This window comes from Juglans microcarpa x Juglans regia, chromosome 2S, assembly GCF_004785595.1.
Source record: "Juglans microcarpa x Juglans regia isolate MS1-56 chromosome 2S, Jm3101_v1.0, whole genome shotgun sequence".
NCBI classification, from domain to species: Eukaryota; Viridiplantae; Streptophyta; class Magnoliopsida; order Fagales; family Juglandaceae; genus Juglans; species Juglans microcarpa x Juglans regia.
The window spans coordinates 14700967-14723392 of NC_054597.1; the positions used below are offsets into that span (position 1 = coordinate 14700967).

A 22426-nucleotide genomic window follows, 5' to 3' on the forward strand; every position below is an offset into this window, starting at 1 on the left:
CACTAGGACGGGTGATATCTGCTTCTGATGGGCCAAATAAATTTCTACACATGTCCGGGAGTGGTGTATCTCCTTCATCTCGCTAATATATACCACAACAACGCACAATATCATAAAGCTAATGTACATAACCATGTATATAATATATAAACATTAATATTAAAACATGCACCTGTTTACGTTTCCCTCTGACTGGTGCTTTTTTCTGCTTGGCTTTAACCTTCCGCATGTCTTTCTCCATCTTGGATGCTCTCCTCAAAGATGGAGGTCTTCCTTTCCCTCGCACAACATTTGGACTTAGTACAGGTTTTGAACTACCAACAGCATTTGTATCCAGTGTCGTAAAACTAGCATTCAAACCTGCCAGGGGCGTAGAACTATTAAATATGACATACTATCAAGCTTTACTTAAAAAAAATAAACTGCAAAAATTCCCATACAAACCTGTTTGGGTCATAGATGGGGGGTGTTGATTCTCATTCTCACGGTACAAGTCAATCATTGAATATAACTTCTTTTTTGCATCTTCGAATTGCTCATTGGAACCCGTTGCATAAGTTATCATCTGATAACATATATTCAGCAAACTTGAATATCTATTACCATCTGGCCTCTGATCCCCAGCATCATAGCTACTGTGGATTAACGTGTATCTCCTCTTAAAGTCCTTCCTCCATCGATTTAAAATGTACCGGTCTGGCAATAACTTTATACCGTTAGCTTTGAAGATGGCTAAAATATGCCTACACAGTATCCCCCTCATCTCGAATAACCCACATGAACACTTTCCATCGCAGCCTTCCACATTGAAGTTCACTGAATATGTAACAAGCTTAGTGAACTCTTCAACATGAACTTCATCTTCCACCAAATATCTTTTCATTACACCATCCTCACTGAGTAGACATGGATCCATATCGAGCACACCCATTACTTGCTGCTGGAATTCCCTAAATTTAACGTTCGTGTACAACTCTTGAAATCTCTTCTCAACTGGAGATCTAGATATACAGGGAATGGTAACGCTAAATGTGTGGAAGTCTGCATTGTTTTCATTCTCAATTTTCTTCCTCAGCGCACTGTCAAACTGGTCGACAAATTTCTTCAAGTTTGTCCTCGCATGAACATAACCATAAAAAAAAGCATTCATACTTTCACTGCGCTGGGTTGTACTCATTCCAGCCCAGAAGTGCTCTTTTAAGAATACAGGTACCCAATGCTGACGCTCATCATATAAACTTTTCAACCAGACATTCTCATGTAAATTGTATGTGTTAAGTAACCCATCTCAACATTTCTCAAACTCCTCAATTGTTTGAGTGTCATACACACATTTCATTAGGTGACTTTTTAGTCCACTTTTGTAGGCAGCATATGACCCAAGCTTCTCAAGAACTTTCTTCAGTATATGCCATAAGCAAAATCTATGCCGACTTTCTGGAAAGACATTAGCAATTGCGTTTTTCATTGCTCTATCTTGATCAGTAATAATAGCTTTTGGAGGTATACCATCCATACACTACAACCAGGTCTGGAATAACCATGTAAAGGTCTCAGTATCCTCACTTGAAATCAACCCCGCTCCCAAAAGAATGGACTTTCCGTGATGGTTTACACCAACAAATGGTGCAAACGGCATCCCATATCTATTCGTGATATATGTGGTATCGAATGTGATGACATCACCAAAATACTGGTAGGCCGCCCTACTGCGTGGATCTGCCCAAAAAACATTCTTTAGTCTCCCATCATCACTTAAGTCCATCAATGCAAAAAAACCATTATTCTTGTACTGCATCCTCAAAAAATGATCTCAAAGTGCTCCAGCACCACCTGCACCAAGTCGTAGATGACGTGCCTTGTCTATATAATTGCGACAATCCTTTTTCAAAAATGGGAGGTTCTCGAAGCCTCCTGCACCAACGACAAGAGATCCGAAACTCTTATTCATCCGGATCATAGCCAAGTCGTTTGTATCTAGGACTCCTTTTACAGTCTCACTCACTTCTCTGTTACAACGAAAGAAGCAAGATTTCTTTGGACTGAGGCCGTGTTTATGTGTATTATGGACTGTTTTCAACCGCATCTTTCCTTCAACCTTTAAGGCATTAATCCTTACCTTACAATCTGTCTTTCCTGTCATGTGTGGCTTTGCAACGTTCAAACTCTTAATCCGAGCTTTCCCTCTACGGGCACAACCAAGAGTGACATATCTGATACTTTGATCATCTCCCTTCTCACTCCTTTGTGTCATCACCCCAAACTCGCATTTCTTAGCGTAATCCTTATAATAGCTATGTAAATCTTCAAAAGAATTGAATTCCATCCCCGACCTTGGCTCCTCATTATATCATCACCATCCGTTTGCACTAATCGTGGTGAACCGGTAGTGCAATTGTTGATTTCCAATGATTCGGGTCTATCCTCTTTACTTTCTTCATCAACAATTGTGTTTGTACATGGCACTGCAGTTTCCCTACAATCGGGTCTATCCTCTAAACAACCTCTTGCGCTCGTTGCGGAGCTTGTAGCGATGTGAGGAGTCAGAGGTCCCATCCCATATTGAAATGGATAACCAACATTCTGCTTAAAAAAATAAAAACAAGAACAATTAAACTCTAAAAAACCCCTAACTTACATAACAAACAAGAAGACGTTGAAAACCACCTGAATGTTACTGGGATATTGGTTGCCATCTGGATATGGCAGAAAAGTTGGTGACCATGTAGGCACTGGTCCATAGTAACTGTGCATGTGATTTGGAAAGTTTATATGACCCGTTTGAGGGATGTCCTAACATAAAAATAATAATGATAATTAGGATGAGAAACATTAAGTAGACCATTTCCAATAAGTTTTTGAAATATTAAATAACATACTGAGGTAGGGGTGTTTAAGCTAGATGGTGTTAGCGGATTTGAGTGTTCTTCCACTTTTCCAATGTCCTGTACACATTGTTCAATATCCAAGGTCAGTCTTTGGGAAGAATACTAAGTGAACAAACAAGTGGAATGGTCTTCAGCATGCATTTTTAATCATACCAGACAGTAATAATAGCTTTTCAATGAGGTCTCAAAACTACAACTTTTGACATGCTAGGGTCCAAACAAATGTTTCTTGTATATAGAAATCAAAGACCAACTTTCAAGCCCCAATTCCACAACATTGTCAATTTATATTTAGAGAGGCAGTCACTATTTTGTAAAAATAGGATACCATTAGCACCTCCTTTAAACAAAGATTGAAAATCCCATATGTTAAAAACATAACGCAACAGTCATCAGAGAGTCCCTAAAACACTAATCTAAAAATAATTAAATCAAATACAAGCTTCAATTGAGCAACTTTATTAAAGCTTCTATCCATCCATGTCCAAAACAAACAGATTAGCATCTCCTTTAAATAAAGATTGAAAATCCCATATGTTAAAAACATAACGCAACAGTCGTCAAAGAGTCCCTAAAAAACTAATCTAAAAATAACTAAATCAGATACAAGCTTCAATTGAGCAACTTTATTCAAGCTTCTATCCATCTATGTCCAAAACAAACAGATTAGCACCTCCTTTAAACAAAGATTGAAAATCCCATATGTTAAAAACGTAACGCAACAGTCCTCAAAGAGTCCCTAAAACACTAATCTAAAAATAACTAAATCAGATACAAGCTTCAATTGAGCAACTTTATTCAAACTTCTATCCATCCATGTCCAAAACAAACAAAACCAGGAACGGCATAGGCACTCGTCCAGTTCCTGAAATCCATTGCAAGTTCATTTATCAGAAAAGTTCATGCAGATTCACCAACATGACCAACTACAAATGACTACATCCATAACTTAGAGGTAGCAATTAATTCAAATTGTAATGCGAGCTCAGAAGATAAATGATTCATGGGAAACAAAAGTTAATGACAATCAAAGTTCAAAGCACTACAAGTTCGAATATTATGTGCTTTTTTTTTTTTTTTTTTTACACATAAACATGAATTTCATTCACATGAATTTGCATTTCTACGGCATAAACACATGAACACGGAGCTGGGCTCACAGCTCCACTTGAAGACCACGAAATCCCAGGCCGAAGCTCACCCAAGAAGATGAAGCTCACCCAGGTCGAAGCTCACCCAAGCCGAAGAAGCTCACCCACGCCAAAGACAACGCAAGCTTACGATCTGAAGGAAAAACACCAGCCGAAGATCTCTGTATCGACGTCGAGCACCAAAGCGGGAATCTTTTCACACCGGCCGAAGGTGAGAGAGGTCGAGTGGGAATCCAAAACAAAAGAGAAACGAAACCAGAGTTTTGTTCTTTTTTTTTTTCTTTTTTTTTTCTTTTTTTTTACGGCTGACATGGCATTATAAAAAGGCCGTTTACTTGCCGTTTGCATTCGGCGACTGTACGTAGAAGAAGTTTTATTTTTATACCAACGCCGCAAGAAGGAGATTTTTTTTTTCGGCTGGAAGAAAAACACACAGTAGTGCCGCTGTTGAAGAGCTTCTCTGGGTCCAACATCTGACGATGCCTTCACTGCTTACCACTTTCATCTCCATTCATTTGGCTTGCTCTTTTCACTCTCTGTTTTTTATTTAATTTCAGTTTAAAGTTTATGGAATATTTTTGAGATTTTTCGCTTAGACCTTTGGGCATTTTTATTTGCTGTTTATTTACTTCATGTTATTTATTTTTCTCGTTTCTTTAAGATTTCATTGAACAGTGATTACAATTTCCATGGATTGTTTTTGAGAATTTGTGATTTGAATACAAGGATGAGCTCTAGAATCTTGATTTTGGGACTTTTCAATTCTCAATTCGTATTTTTTCAATTACTTTCTAATCTAGTTTAATTCTTAGATTAGTTTCATTAATCTCTTAGTTCCATTGCATATTAGATTAATTAAACCTTAATTGAGACTTAAATAATTTCTGTTTTATTATTTAATTTTCAGATTAATTAACATTTTTTAGTTTAATTGATTGTTTGATTGTTAATTTCAATTTGTTAGTCTTTTACATTTCATTTCGATACTCAAAAATCTAAAAATATGAATCTAGTCCATGACTAGTGCCCTTTTCATTTTTGTTGCACTCTTTCATTCATTGCACATACCATTATTTTTATTTTCGCTTTGTGAATATTTTCACCATTTTAAACGAATTTAATTTTAAGTAACTTTCCCTGAGGAGACGATCTAGGAATTTATTCCTAATTATTACGCGCGACATCCTCCTCACTTGAGATAGCCTTTGTGCTACTCATTTTTGAGTGAGTCAGCCTCCTCATGTGACGTATTTTTAGGTAGACTTTGTGCAGTTCATAATGATACATATTATACTTTTCAGACAAATGCATTACAACCATTTCCCTATGGTTGTCTTTCGTCCAATCCAATATAAAATCTGCCTTCAAGTACAGTTATGCTTGTTGTTACATATTGTCATCAAACGCACATTAAGCTAAATGCATAAAGAACTACATTTTAATTGGTTACTATAAAATAATTGTCCTACCCTAACACGATCGATTAGCTCTTGCTTCTCCTCCTAAGGTACAAAACTCCAGCTTTCATGCCTCATGTCGGCATATATTTTAACAATCCACGTAACTCCACCCGTCAAGATAGAGGTATTTTCGCACGATGGACCTCGATGGCCATCCTTTATATCCAAAGGAACCTTACCCACCTTCCGGAGGCATTCAAATGGTGCGCCCTGTGCCGGCCCTCGACCCTGTTTCTTAATAGGTGGATCTATTATGAAAAAGTTATGGAGTTAAATCTAGAATTAAAATATGATCCACAAACCATAATACAAATTCTCCAATATGTCTCCTATATGAATTGATTTAGACCACAGATGCATAACTGTTATATAAATGGTTGGCATACATGTATTAACAATCCCCTCTCCACCCTGTGCTACTTCTATGGACTCTTATACGCCCGCACCTCCTACTGTCTGAGTAGATTCATTTGCCACCCCCTCGTCTCGTAAAATATTTCTCGCAGGCAATGTTTCTACATCTGGGGTACTACATATGATCGGTCTCGAGTATCTGTAACGCCCCAACCCAAGGGTCCGGAGAGTTAACTCACATAACCTGAATATCAACTCCAGCAATACCAATAGATTTCCAAAACCAAGAATATATCCTTCCAAATCTTCAAAACAACGTAAACACTTCAATTTAATAAACCATACATACTCACATATCAAATTCTCAATATCACAATCCAAATAAAATATCAATTTTTCTTCATGTCTCAAATAACAAACTAGAATAAAATAAAAATTGACATAAGTCCCATAAACTGTCTAAATCCATTGAAATCAACAATAAATAAATAATATCCAACAGTTGTACTAATATTGCGAGATACCCAAACTATTCACAGCTAATCTTGCCCACAGACTCTAATATTGATCCTCAGCTGAACCATCAATGTCATCTGAAAATATTATGAAGAGTAAGGGGTGAGTTATCAACGACTCAGCAAACAGAGAGTATATACTAGCATGTAAACATGAGCATTTATAACGTTGACATGCTAAACAAAACATTTTCTTTCAGAATGTAGAAACAACCTATTTTACTTTCGAAGTGCATAAACTAAATCTTGGTGCAAAAACATCAGAGCGAAATTTCTAGAAAGACAAACTTATTTCCCAAAAAGAAAATCCATTGGCATATCCAAACTGAAACACTATATTTATATCACCTCTTAGCATCACATTGGGAAAAATACTATGTTTAACCCCCGTGGTGGGATTATAAACCACCATTATACCCGTGGCTGGGCCGTATACCATGTTTCACCCCCGTGGTAGGGTTATAAACCACCATTATACCCATGGCTGGGCCGTATACCATGTTTCACCCCCGTGGTAGGGTTATAAACCACCACTATACCCGTAGCTGGGATTTAACAGAACAGAACGGAATATCATCGAAATTAGATCACATTCATATACAGAATCAGAACTTCATGCCAAGGTTTTTAAATGACACATCATATTAAAACAAAGTACTGAATAACTTCAGGTCATTTCACATGTTCGAAATAAACAAAATTTAAAATATTTTCATTTATTCAAAACAAAACTTTTAGATTTTTCATATTCGCTCTTTTGCATAGTTCAGAAACAAAATGTACAATATTAACTCATGTCTACACCAGTCATGACAGAAAATATTTTCTCTGATATAGAATTTATGCATATGCAGAATAAATATTTGAGGTTGTTTTCAGATTTTTTTTCGAAAACAAATATGCATATTTTCAAAGTCAACCTCATTTCATTTCTTTTATGTAAAACTAGTATATAAACTCCGCTTACCTGACTTCCGTGTATTATCAACACCTTGAGTCGGAACTCTAGTAGTGACACCACCTAAGCAAAACATAAACCCAACATTTAATAAACCAATCCAGTAGGCTACTATTTATTGAGTAATAAACCAAAACAGCCTCCTCTTAACTCAATAACTAACATAAAATTAAACTCGAACAGTACTCTCCTCAAACCATTACATTTAAACCCCAAAACCGCCACCTTTTATCAACACCAACCAACCATAAATATTTTCAAAACCAACAACAGCAACTCCAATGATTAAAACATAAAACAAACAATACGTCAACCCCAACCTGACCAGCCTAAAAGTAACTCAACAATTACACTAAACAGTACCAATTGTTAGCCCAAAACAGTCTCACAAAACCGTCCAAAACAATCATACTCCTCAACCTCAAGACTTCCATCATAAACAATCCCAATCCAACCGATAAAACACCAAAACAACATAAATTTACATAGGTAACAAATTTCCAAAAGTTTACTGCAATAGTGCAAATTCTGATCAACGCCACAATCCTATCCGTAACACTACCACATTTCACAATCCAGCCATAATATCCAAAACTACCAAAAGTTTCGGCAAGAGCTTACCTAAAATAGTCACCAAAATTCGAACCACTTCAAAAGGGTGTAACCCACTAAAGTCTGCACCCAAAGTTCACAGAGATCTCTAGTGAAAGAGAAAAGTGCTTCTGCACAAAGGAAAAGGTTGAGTGGTCCGAACATGTACACTACGAATTCAAACAGAGAGGAGATGTGTGCGAAAATTAAACAGAGGATAAGATAAAAAAATGAGACTGAAATGGATGGTGGGAGGAGAGATTTTACCAAGTCTAGTACTTCCGATGTGAGGCTCAGCAGTGATCCTAGTAACTAGAGACCCACAACCGACTGTGCAGAACAAACAACCCACAAATAGTCACAAAGCAATGGGAAAGGCAAGGGAAACAGAAAGAGAGGGAGGAAGAGAGATATGGCTCACCGTTGCAGAACCAACCAGCGGCGACGAGGCTTTGAGGACCCACGAAGAGAAGGCAGCGCCAGCCAAGGATTAGACCAAAAGAATTTGTGTAAAGGGAGAGTCTGAGTGTTTCAAATGTGGTGAGGTAATTTTTGCGTGAGAAACTGAAAAGAAACCGCAGAATGTGGGAAGAGACACATGGGATGGGAGGTTTGTGGAAGAGAAACTCTCAGGGAAGAGAAACGAAAATAGAAACTCTCGGGGAAGAGAAACAGTGCAGCAGAAAGGGGAAAAAGAAACTCACCAAACGACGCCGTTCGAGCCTCCCTTCAAGTGATCACCATGGGTCGGGGTTCGTGTAGTCGGGCTAAGCTTCAACTGGAACTGGGCTTAGAGCCCGAGTGTTACAGTGTCAGAGTCACCCCCTCCTTCCCCTCTTTACAGATTTCCACATCCTTGCCTTTGGTTGAATTCAATTGAAGAATGTTGTCATATGCAACCAACAAAACACTAATAATTAGCCATGCATATACTATACAACATACTTAACCCATCTAAGCCATAATCCAACCTCCGGCTAATGAGTAAATGATTGTAAATGGACCAATACAGATCATGCACTTATATATGAACAATTTAAAATCTTTGAAGTTCACTACTACACATATATGTATAGGGAAGATCACTAATATTACAAGTGATATTGGGTGCACCATGATATCATACCTTTTTTTACTAAGAACTCTTAACGGATATAATTCATGTTTCAATTCATTTTGTGGGGTTCATATATAAATCAATTACCATGGGAATGTGCAAATGTTGCCTCTTGTAGGATTGCACTGTATATTTCAGGTTAGTGTCAAAGCTTCAAAAATGTTTTGGGCAACTTCCATATATATTGCCCATTCATTAAACTTTGAGCCATTAAAAGGAATGTTTGTATTTCTTGCTCATTGAACATATCTTGAGGCTCAAGCTCTTAATCTACCAAAAGACAAATTTTGTTCAGGTATGTTTTTGTAATAGAGTATGTCTGCTAAATGGCTTATTTTGCTTTGTAGTAGAGATCTGTCATTGTATGGTCTTATTTAATGCTAAGTGGTTCTAAATTTTCAAATATGCCTAACGTTTGAAAATTTTGACTTGATATACTTGTAGTTTTTCTGTCCATTTAAAATGCATTCTATAGGTTTTAACTTAAGTACTAGCTTCTTATAAAGTGTATTACTATTACGTAAATGATATTTTCAAACCCAAAACTTCTCTTTAAGTTCTGTTTTTGTTTAACAATCAACCATGTATCTTACATCTATGTATTAAATAGCTTTATAAACATTTTATATCCTCTACTGAAATCTCATCTTTATTGGAAAACATCTAAGAAAACAGCCAATAACCTCAACTAGCTTTACGGTATAGATTTTTTTCAAATGCCAAAAGGGATGGCAGTGTCTGTGTTCTATACTTTCTGAAATGCAAAAGGGCCAACTGAAATTTCTAAAAATCAAATGGCAAACTTGACAGATTCAGCCAAATATTCTAACTTTTTCCCAAACTTAGATAACAAAAAACAAGTGAAAATGAAAGGTATGTAGTTAGACTGTGTAAAACACATCAAAAGGCTGTTTGAAAATTATCTATCCAGGCAGAAGGAGGAGAAGAAAAATATTAGAAAATAAAAACTACTTGTACCTGGTTTTGGGTCTGGGTTGCATATCAGAGGTCAAGGAGAGAAGCAGACTAATAAATCCACAGTGAGAATATACTCTCTATGTTTGTTTAGTGGAAGAAGAGAAGCAACTTCAGTGTAGGAAATGAACACAACCTCAGAAGCTAACCACCAAAACTTTTGCTTTCTCGTTGGAACAAGAACAAAAGCAAATAATAAGCTTTCTTTTATGGACTACCAAAACAGCCAATACGTTGTTTCTCTTCAGATTTCAACAAAGTACAAATTTGGGTCCAGTTAAAGACTCAAGAAACTACCAGCTGTCCAGGAAAAGACTTAGCCATTTGCTCTACATATCACAAGATATGACCCTTGGCGCCATTTCCCAGCCAAATTAAATTACTATCCCGCCCTTAATATTTCTCCCGCTTCTTTATATATGTTCTTTAAAGTACTGCTCTTCATCATGCACGAATTGGATACATATAGATGGCAATTCTTGGCCTTGCGCTGCAACATTTAGCAAATTAATTAAATTAATATTGTAACTTATAAAATTGCAATTTGCCAAAATTATAACCTTGTCAAAGAAGATTTATCATTTTTACAATTGATCCTAATTTGTACAATGTCAGGATTTGTGAAATCTAGTCTAAATCAATAACATGGTATTTGGGAATGAATATTAAATTTATTTCATTTGTCCAAAACATGACTAATTTTTGTACTTAGGAGATTTGTCCATAATACCTGGTTCAGCAAGCAACTACCTCATAAGTAATGTGTCTTTTCTTATCACAAAAGCAAATGTTAAAAATTAACATATGTAAAATAAATATGGTATAGGTGCATGGTTTTTAAATTTATTTCATTTTAAAATACACTCCAAATTGTGTGCTTAGGAGATTTGTAATTATACTTGGTTCACCACTAGCTTAGCCTCATATGTAATTGTCTTTTCTTATCACATCCCTATATGTTGAAAATTAACCCCACCTAAATATCTATGTATGTTACTTTTGAGCTTTCTGCATATAACTCTAGTTTGTTTGCATATGAATGATTTCCATTCACAACCCTTTTTCAGAAAGTGTATCGCATTTTCCAATCCAATTACGACCTATGTTATCCATTTGGAGTGCAAGCCATTTAGTATGTGTGTGATCATATGCACTTTGAATATTATTCACTTATACATTACACACACATCATCCCCATTTTATGACCATATAACTCCATTTCAGAAATAATACAAACAAACACGTAGATCTACTACATCCCCCTAGCTGGCACTTCAAAGAATATGCTCATCATCCCACTGCAACAACTTTCGTGCCTTGACCTTCAATGTAGGTGGACCAAGAACCTCCCTTGATTTATTGGGATAGATGAATCTGCACACAATGTAATTCATAATCACATGAGCAACTATTTCCTTCCTTTACCTAGCTAACAACCTCTTCTAATTCCTAAGTGTAAAATGCCAAACAACATTGTCTTTGTTCATGCCCATCACTTGCAAAAGCTTTAAGCACATGTATAGCATCTTCTTAAATATAAAACAACACTTTTGTATAGTTAGAAAGTAAAACTTAATATCTACCAACAGCCTGGACACAAGACTCATCTAAACTCATCTAAATAGTTTAGATGTCTGTCATTGTATATGATATCCAATCAAGACTTCTACAATATATAATAAACGAATCCCACTGGTTTTCCACGGAAGGCTATTGGTATACAGTTCTTGAATTCGGCCTCCACGGACTTCCACTTAAGATACCTCCAAGGATGAACCAACAAAGTCCAAATAATAGCACTCATGTAGTCAATCATATAATACTTGATGCATTGCAATGCAATTGTCACAACTTGGTTCTTACACTTACATCTCACCCACCTTCGTCGACATCGACAATTGAAGTCATGCGTTGTTTGCGATAACCATGTATACAAAGTAAGCTACTAGAATAGGTTATCAATACATTTCATAGTCGTAGACAACAACTTACTCTTATCATCCATGTAGAAATGGAAACCATGAAAATAATGTATGGTACCACAATGGGTGCTCATGAATCGTTTATTCAAAATGAAGGGGGAGAGTGGATAAGGCAACCAAACTATTCATCTAACATATGGCGGTGATATATCATATTACTCTAAATTCAATAAACAATATATCGAACAAGTTATGTCTTAATAGGTGAATTTGAACTTAAATTAACATAGTCAATACAAATTAGAATTACCGTCATCATCATCATCTGTCCTCTCATGAAGATGTTGCTCAGACTCGCTACTAGAGTTATCATTGTCATTTATGTCATCCATTTCCAATTCATCGTCTACTGGGTCATCATTAATAAATACAGATTCATCAATTGGTTCGGACGGGACTCGACGTGATATGATTGCTGGATCAACGGGCAAATTCTCTTCATCAACTCGATTCAATGGATCGACCATGGTTGATTCACTCTCCAAAATAGGGGGATAGTTCTAGAGAAGTGCTTGATCATCATCTTCTGCTTCACGTCCATAGGATTCCTCATCAGCAGTAGTCATCAAGCGAATGTTGTAGACATTCCTATTTGTAATCTTATGTACAACCTCCCAACTTCCCCCCAATGTTGGATCCACGAGATAAAACACTTGCAATGCTTGGCACGCAAGGGCGAAAGGCTCATCTTTATACCATTGTCTAGCAGTATTCACTATTGTCAAGTGGTCCCTGACACGTATCCCCCTTCTTGGGTCACCAATGTCATACCAAGCACAACTAAACAGATAAACTTTGCGCCAACCCATATAGCGTAATTCTATAATATCATACAACACTCCGTAAAAGTCAACAGGGGATCCTTGTACTCACTATGAACCACCACCCCGTTGTTTTGGGTGCGGCGATGCCTTTCTCGCTCTTTCGTATGGAAGCGAACTCCATTCATTATACATCCGGCATATGATGCGACTCACGGATCTGGACCACATGCTAATGCATATATGTCATCAGTTATCTCACTTGGCCTAATTGCACGGAACTCTCGAATCTAGGACATAAGAAAATGCACAATTATTGTTTTACTAATATAAATTGTATAAGGGAGACATATATATGCTAAGTGGTTTGGTATCTTACACATGATTTGAACCAGGATGGGAATTGACTCTGGTGCCTACGGTCAATGTTATAAGGGTCCTCTTCTTTCAATTTGTTATAGTGCTCCCTGCATATATGTGAGCAAACATTACCACACTTTAAAAACAATAAATTTCAATTAATGTAGAAACTTTCCAAGTAAGATGGTACTTACTCTATGTATTGCTCAACCTCTGTGCAATTATTAAGTATATACCATCGAGCCTTGGCCATTAGTGCTTCAGACAACTTCTGCGAGCTTGTTGTTCCCAATGGCCGAACCTTTTGTGAGAAAACAGATAAACAAGGCTCATTTCCCGACGCATTCGAACCACCAAGTATGTCACTGTCGCGTTCCTCTCGGTTAAATCTAGTCTCAATATCATGAAGGTACATAGAGCAAAATGTAAGATACTCGAGATGAACATATGCCTCAGCAATTAAGCCTTCTGGACAGGCTCTGTTGAACATATACCGCTTGAACTTCCCTAGGTACCTTTCAAAATGGTACATCCATCTGTATTGCATGGGTCCTGCCGGCAATGCCTCCTCTAGCAAATGAATAGCTAGGTGCACCATGATATCAAAAAAAGCAAGAGGGAATATCATTTCCAGTTTATAAAGAATGATGGGAATATTAGCTTGAAGCTGATACAACATTGATAAGGTCAAAGTTCGTGAATATAATTCTTTGAAGAACGAGCTTTAAGTCTATTAAGGCTTTACGTACATTTGGCCATAAGAACCCACCAATCACAACCGACAACAATGCTTGCATAAAGACATGACAATCATGGCTCTTCATTCCTTTGATTTTTCCATCACTAACATTGACACACCGTGCAATGTTTGAAGCGAAACCATCCAGGAATTTCACTTCTGACAACCATGCACAAAATTTCCTTCGCTCTTCTAGGTTTAACATGTAGCAATCAAGACTCATAGAAATATGATCGTTATCATGTTGTAAATGCAATTCTTTCCTTAGTCTAAGATTTTGCAAATCCCTACATGCATTGGCGGAGTCTTTGGTTTTTCCATCATTATTGAGCAAAGTTCCCAATACGTTATCACATATGTTTTTCTCAATATGTATAATGTCCAAGTTATGTCTTAATCCTAAGTCTAACCAATACGGAAGGTCAAAAAATATAGACTTTTTTGTCCAATTTAGTTGATTGGGTGTTCGTTTCCTCTTTAAAGAAGATTTACCAAACTGGACATGTGACACCCCACATAATTGTTCTAGCAAATCCTCTCGGTTAAATCTTGATGGTTGGAGTCGGTGCTCTTTGTACCCATTAAAAGAAGTTTTTTTTCGTCTCCAAATGTGATTTGGTGCAAACCATCGTCGATGACCCATATAACAATGTTTGTGCTCATGTACTAACCATTGTGAATTTGTGTCAGCTGTACATGAAGGACATGCCATCTTGCCCTTTGTGCTCCACCCAGAAAGGTTGGCGTATGCGGGGAAGTCATTGATAGTCCAAAGTAGTGTTGCATGCAACCTAAACATTTGCCCACTATACGCATCATAGGTATGAATACCCTCTTCCCATAACTCCTTCAACTCATCGACAAGAGGACGTAAGAACACATCAATATCATTTCCTGGTGACTTAGAGCCAGGGATTAGCAAGGACAACATGGTGTATGGATCTTTCATGCATGACCAAGGGGGCAAGTTGTAAGGTACAAGTAGTACTGGCTATATGTTGTACGGTTTGCTCATGTTATTGAATGGGTTAAACCCATCACTCGCCAAAACAAGTCTAACATTGCGAGTATCTTGGGAAAACCTTTCATGTTTGTGATCAAAGTCTTTCCATACCCTAGAATCTACTGGATGTCGCATGCATTGTGGATCGTCAACCCGAGCTTCTACATGCCATCTCATGGCTTGGGCTGTCTTCTTTGACATAAATAGCCTCTGCAAGCACAATTTTAGGGGGAAATATCGAAGAACCTTTCGTGGTATCCTTCGTTGCTTACTTGTGCATACAATCCATTTAGATGCGTTACATTTTGGGCACTCATTTAACGATGCATTTTCACTCCAAAACAAGGTACAATCATTTGGACACACATATATCTTTTTGTAACTAAAGCCCAAGCCACGCTCCAAGCCAAGCATCATTATATGAGTCAGGGAATAGAGCATCAGGAAATGCAGCTTGCAAGAGCTTTAACACCATGTCAAATGACTTCACGGTCCAACCACCAATGCTCTTGATGTGAAGCAACTTGACGATGAACGATAGCTTTGAGAACTTAAGGCATGAAGGATAAAGTGGCGTCGTGCATCAGCTACCAACTCCTCAAAATTAAGGTTTGTTCGAGTATTAGAGGTGGATGGTTGATCATGTGGGTTTGCATTTCCTTCATTTCTAGCTGAATTATCCATAAACGACCCATGGTGAATGTCATCTAACATCTCGTCGACATCATCAATGTAGTCACTGTAAGCCGATGCATCATTTTCTTTTTCGTTAGAAAATGTAGCATCTAGGAAATGATCATCTTCCCCATGGAATATCCATTCCGTATAAGTTGGATTAATCCCTATAATGAACAAATGATCGTCAACTGTATGAATAGAATGGAAAGCTCTATTCCGGCATCTCCTATATCGACACCTAATGTGATCAAATCCAGAGGTGTGGGCTTGCGCCATAGCCAGGAATTGTCTAACACCTTCAGCATACTCACTGGATTGCAATCTATCTTCGATATGCATCCAAGTCTTATCCATCTTATGCAGGTGACTAGCTAGTAGAAAAGAGAATGTTAGGTCCAAGAAGACTTGGTGCAATCACTAGGAAGACTAAGATCATAAATATTAGTCTCCATACTTGGAGACAGGCTTTGACTATCAAAAAGACATGAGTAAATATATTAGTTTCATATGCAATGAAATCCTATAGCTATGATTATAAGGTGATAGTCAATGAACTGAATATGATACATGTACTTTCCAATGGAGTTATATACTAGGATAGATGGCAAAAGTTGCTGATAAAGCAAATTTGGAAATGGTCCATGTGCAATCTGTTGTTCATTTCTTTTTGCGGGTAGGTATAGATGAACAACTATGTTTAAGTGGTATGTTTTAGAGTCGATGTCTAACTTGTGTTATAAACTATGAGTAACCATACCTATTAGCTGCTCAGTTCTCTGTAGACTAGCTAAAAGGTAGGGTGATAAGACCATATATAGAAATGACTATGATATTTGGGTTCAACATGTTCTTCTGAGTTGGGATAATCATTATACTAAATTTCGCAAAATATTATTGGAAATGTAGAATTATGCAGGAAAATTACCTTTAGTGATTCCAATGATATGCAAAGGATTACTTGAGATAGCTTTTTAAAGATTGTATGTTGACTAGGCATGCTAAATAGGGAATGTTTGCGATTGATTAAATACAAATCAGTCTGCAAGACAATGTTGCACCATAGTATCCACAACCTATAGAAGATGAAATAAGCTGAAATTTATTTACAAGTCTTGACAAATAAGTTGAGGAAAATAATAACCAAAGAAACTACATAATAACTTTATTTGCAAGTGTTGAGAAATAAGCTTTAATCTCTCAAATTCTAATTAGAACTAGAATGGTACCAGCACTAAAGAAGTGGAGCAACGCTTAGTGTGTCCATGGAGGGACCCGAGCATGAGCCACTTAGGGTGCAAAACTACAGGTATATCAAACTACTAATATATATATTTTCTTATTAATGTTTGGTTTTTTTTTTTCATGCTACATTAACTATAGTGGATATACATATATAGCCTTTGATAGGCCATACACAAAGCCTGAATGAGTTGACGCGTGTGCCCGAACCTCTCTCCCAATTGCAATTTGCCTTTACAATAAAGTTAATATAAATGCAACTTGATATGGGATTCTAACGTACGTGATATTAAAACATGATATGAAGTTTACTTGCTCTATTTTGGCCTACAAAATCCTTGAATATTTATAAGCAAAAAATATAGATTGCATGAATTCACTGATTTTTTCTGTTATATATGTGAGGGCATGTGTTCAGTCTATCCGTGGTTTTGCTGAGGCTTCCATGAACACTGCCTATGAGAAAAAATGGCTACTTTATCTTAGCACAAAGAATACAATTATAAAGAAGTATGATGGATGGTATGCAGCCTGGTCAATGTTTTGATTTTGAACTTTCATTTGATTAATATTATTTGTTTTCAACAAATTAGATGTTATTATGTTAAAGTGTTCTTGGCCTCTTGTTCCCTCAACATATGTTTGATCTTTGCTTTCTTTCAATGAATATTCAAAGACATATTTCAAGAAGTTTATGAGGCCAAGTGGAAATCAAAGTATGAGGGTGCTGGCATATGGTGAGTGTCAGTTTTTTATTGTGGAAATCAAAGTTTGTGTGTATTACCATTTTATTCACTTGGTTACTTATACTATCAAATTACAAGGTATGAACACCGACTGATTGATGATATGGTGGCTTATGCTTTCAAGAGTGAAGGAGGTTATGTATGGGCACGCAAGAACTAACATATATATGTCCAGAGTGATTTCTTAGCCCAAGGTTCGTGTAACAGATTGCTCATGACATCAACAGAGAGAGTTTTCTTTATTTTGTGCTTGGACCTAAACATATTATTGCTGCCTATTTTAATGTTGAATCTGGCATTCACTGGCTGGACCTGATCACTAACTTCTAAACACATGGTGCAAGGTTTAGATCTCTTGGATATATGACGTCTGACATCTCTTAGGATGAGAGCTTTGTTTAGTAGAGCATATATGCATAGATGACAATATTCTACCATAAATACCAAGTTATGCCAAGTCTTCTTGATTTTTTTGTATTTCTAGTGTTTGGGTGCTGATACAATAGTTATATGTACAGAGCAATCTCTGTTGACTAGGAACTGATATTACCAAACACAAAAGCAAAAACCAGAAGTACCCAATAAATAAAAGCGAAGATCAAGTAACTAAGAAGTAGAGAGAAACCATAAGAAGAATACGGATCATGGCAGAGATTCAGCAACTAAAATTTGCCATTGAGAAAGATCTAGAGAGACCGAAGAATGTTAAGCTGAGAAAGAGAGATCAGGGGAGATATAATTATATATGGAAACAGATATATATGGTGCTATGTATTCCTTTTTTTTTTTCTTGTTTGAAGTCGATAATTTGAAGGGTATGATGCGCGCGCGGTTTTAGCTTGCCTTGGCAAGTTTGGCTTTTGGCTCTGACCTCTAAAGAAGTTTTAAATGACTTTGGATTCTTATATTCTCGTTGATCGCCTTAAATAGCTTCTTTTCAACTGGAATGTCTTCTTCAAACACACTCCAACTATTCCAATTTTGAGTGACTATAATGCCCCAAAGGCCACTTTCTTCATTATAAAGTAAAGGGAAATCCCACCGGTTGGTTTAATATTAAGGCCAGGAGTAAGCAAGTGGGGGATCCCAAAATTTAAGGTATGTACAATAACTTTATAAATATTGTAACCCTCCCTGTTGAAAAGAGATTCTCATTTAATCTAAATAATTGTTGTTATTATAGTATTTTCTATTTCTAGTGCAATTTGTAGGGACACGCATATAACTAGCTAGGACGTAGACATTGCTTCTATTTAATAGGAAATAGAGCTGATCAGGGGTAAATTACCCTATAAATTGTAGAATATCATGTAGATGCATGTTCCTGTCAATAAAGTTTGAGAGAAATGCTAATGATCTACAAGTACTGATCAGTTGATGATAATTTGCACCATAAACCTATGTCGCAGTAGTCATGATCGATCTTCTGTTTAATTTTTGTAGGAACTCTTAATATCTCATAATTAACTTTATGTTAACATATCATATAGCCTGTACGTATATATAATTAATTTTTCTGTATATTATTAGCTATATATTATGCGCACATTATAGGGCACAAGTGCAAGCCCTATAAAGCATTGGTAAAAGTGACATAAGGGTGTGAGAGAAATATATATCAAGCGTTGATTAATTTTGAAGTTTTGTTAGTGGGACAATGTTATTCGGATAGAATTGTCCGCTTGTACGTACTCCCATTAATATTACTATTTTTCCCTTAATTAATGCAACAAAAAAAAAAAAAAAAGGTAAAAGCGATAACCACATACTACTTTGTGATATTCGACAACATAATTAGTTTGGAGTACTACTCTTTTTATTTAATTTTTCTAACAGTATTTCGATTTTGTAGATTTTAATATATAAATATATATATATATATATATGTTTGTGTGTGTAAGAAGCTGGCTATACTAGAATTATTTTACGTCCCTAATCTTACATTTAAGATCCTGCAAATATTAAAAACATGGGTTCTTTTTTCTAAAGTTTTGGCAAAGAAAGTTTCTCATTCGTTATTAGTACCCTTTTTTAAAGCTATGTTCTAAAGAAAGTTGTTTTTTTTTTCTTGATCTCTTTGTTCACGATCACAATATCACTATTCATGAACATAGCAACTGTCCATATTCTTAAATATTAGTATTGGCAACACTGAGTAGTAAGTACTGCTGGCTGCATTTAATTGAAAGTGGTTAACTAGGCCAGTACTAGTACTAAACCCAGAAAGGTTAAGCTAGTGTAAATCGCAAAACAAATGTTCTTTAATTAGGAAGATACAAATTACACACTTACGTACATAAAAGGAAATTAAGGAGGGAAAACGATGAAAATTAATAGATCTATTAATTTACGAGGCCAAGTGGAAATCAAAGTATGAGGGTGCTGGCATATGGTGAGTGTCAGTTTTTTATTTAAAAATGATGGCTTGTGTGTGTTACCGTTTTATTCACTTAGTTACTTATACTTCTTGAAATACAAGGTATGAACACTGACTCATTGATGATATGGTGGCTTATGCTCTCAAGAGTGGAGAAGGTTATGTATGGGCATGGAAGAATTAACATGGTGATGTCCAGAGTCATAACGATTAGGGATACAAATGCACTAGAATGTTGTAATACACTAGAATAGCCATTGGGATGAAAACAAAATGAGATGATGGCATCTGTCTCTATCTCTCTATACCTTATTCTCTTTCTTATGTGTGTAGTTTTGACTTACTAGTAATATTAATTAGTTTCAACTGTGTCCAAATGGAAAGACTATAGAAGCAGAAGCTGCCCATGGTACTATTAAACGGCACTATAGGGTTCGCTAGAAAGGAGGTAAAACCAAGACGCAGCATTCCCTCAATATTTGCTAGGTCGCAAGGGCTTGCACAAAACTATATGATATGGTTTTGTTGATCTACAGACTTGGGTTCTACAATAGATACTTCAACTATTATGTAGATTGCAAGTTTCACAAGGGAAAAAGAAAGGATGAGTATTAATTACTTATGTAGAGTAAACATTTTCTGTACAAGGATCTAACAATGTTTTGGTTGATAGGGCAAAGCTGGATGGGAATGCTAGACTATTGGATTTCACTGAGAAACTAGAAGCTGCTTGTGTTGGAGCTGTGGAATCTGGGAAGATGACCAAGGATTTGGCTATTCTTATCCATGGTCCAAAGTAAGTGTGTGTAGAGGAGGTCAATGTTCTATTTAAGATGATTTCTATTTCCATAGTGGTGATATACCATTACACATCATGTAGGGCCAATAGGGATCACTATCTGAATACTGAAGAGTTCATTGATCCTGTTGCAGCAGAACTTAGAGCAAGACTTTCAGCCTGAGCATAATAGTTGTATGTCAACACATTATTATTCTTCTATGCACTAGAATTGTGTTTATACTGCAGTTACTGTCTTTCTTCTAATATGTATGTAATAAGAGATAAAAATATGATATGAAGTTTATGGGAGTTTATTTTGGCCTACATCATCTATTTTTTTCTACAAGACTGGTGGCAAGTGCTATAACAATGGGAGATAGATGCTTGTTATTGCTAAACAGTGAGAATACATGGGTAGGATTAGAAGAAATTATTTTCTTTTGCTATTGTAGATGGGACTGTAAGATTGTGTTGTTGCTCTTGGTTTTCTAATCTCAAGATCGATCTCAATCTCTTATCTTACTTTGTTGCTCCCTCTGTCTTTGAGTTGGGAACTGAGTTTATTGATCTGTGTGCTCTTCCCACCATTGGTTGTTTTTGTTTCTCTCTTTCATTTTAGACCAAAATCTAAACCATGCATATGAGTCCTATTTGTAATTCCATATTAAAAGCAACTAAAACCCATACATGAAGATTATTGAAACGCAAAATAGAGAACTAACCCTTACATAAATTATTCAGAGTGCGAGAGAGAGGACCTGCGAGAGTGGTGACGCCATAGACAAGTCCGTGGACAACTACGACCGAGAACCGTGTGAACCCCTTTGCTCAATCATTGTAAAGTTTCTCAGGCTAGAATCCACGGAGGGATGCAGTGATGCAATGCCATGTTCCGTCTTCGTAGGAGCTCGGGGTCCAACCATGGGAAATAAAATCCACGGCGTCAGCGAAGTTGGAAGCTTCGCTGATGTTTCAGGGGTTGAACGTGGTGGACGCAAGTCGTGGGAGTCCCTCTAACTGGTGGACGCCGACGAGGATGATTTGCAAAATTTTCGAGAAAACTCAGGACTCCTCGTAGAGATCTCTATAAAATTCTCTCCCCAAGCCCTAATTTACCCAGTCCACAAGCAACAATTACGAGATGTGGCCAACAAATGTGAGAAAATACAAGAGGTTTCACCTTCAATTTGGTAGATTTTGGTCTGAGGATGTCGGTAATTTTACCGCATGAAATGAGAGAGAATATATTCCCATAGAGGTTTCATCCTAAATGCAATCAAAGTTTTTACATGCAGTATATTTGGGAATTTTCTTTTCCGACAAGTTGTTTTCGTGGGAAAAGATTCACTTATTACAACCAATTAGACTGGGTCATAGCGATGTTGGTGCAAAAAGTAGTTTCTTATGGCACGGACCCATTTTGTGGAATCAAGCAAGTATTTCCCACCAGCGTTTGTCTTGGAAAAAAAATTGGTGGAAAAAGGCCTATTATGTTGTAGTGATGGCAATGTGACAACTAGTTGGTGACGTGGCGCTTTTCGATTGGCCTATTTGGCACCCAAAAATTACAAAAGTTAATATTGCACTATAAAATCCTAAAATATCATATGAACTTAATGGTACAATCCGTTTCGTTTAATTATGATCCTAAGTGCCTTAAAAAATACAAACGGCATCTCATTCCCTTGGCAGATTTAACCTAGTCTTATGTCCATGAAATTTCTCCTAAGTTTTCATGGCCTATAACAATC

General features: G+C 36.6%; 1 protein-coding gene, 1 long non-coding RNA gene and 1 pseudogene across 2 annotated transcripts; 1 reads left to right on the forward strand and 2 right to left on the reverse strand.

Annotated features, from left to right (window-relative positions):
* Positions 1-397: 397 nt before the first annotated feature.
* LOC121253400 (protein FAR1-RELATED SEQUENCE 5-like) lies at positions 398-1177 on the reverse strand. Its single transcript, XM_041153418.1, has one exon. The coding sequence runs from the start codon at positions 1175-1177 to the stop codon at positions 398-400; it is 780 nt and encodes a 259-aa protein (XP_041009352.1).
* Positions 1178-7296: 6119 nt separating this feature from the next.
* LOC121251554 lies at positions 7297-8241 on the reverse strand. The gene is made up of 2 exons (XR_005938053.1): positions 8185-8241; positions 7297-7389 (listed from the first exon to the last, which is right to left on the reverse strand). It is a non-coding gene; the product is annotated as an uncharacterized LOC121251554 (long non-coding RNA).
* Positions 8242-13635: 5394 nt separating this feature from the next.
* LOC121253401 lies at positions 13636-20866 on the forward strand (annotated as a pseudogene).
* The last annotated feature ends 1560 nt before the right edge of the window (positions 20867-22426 follow it).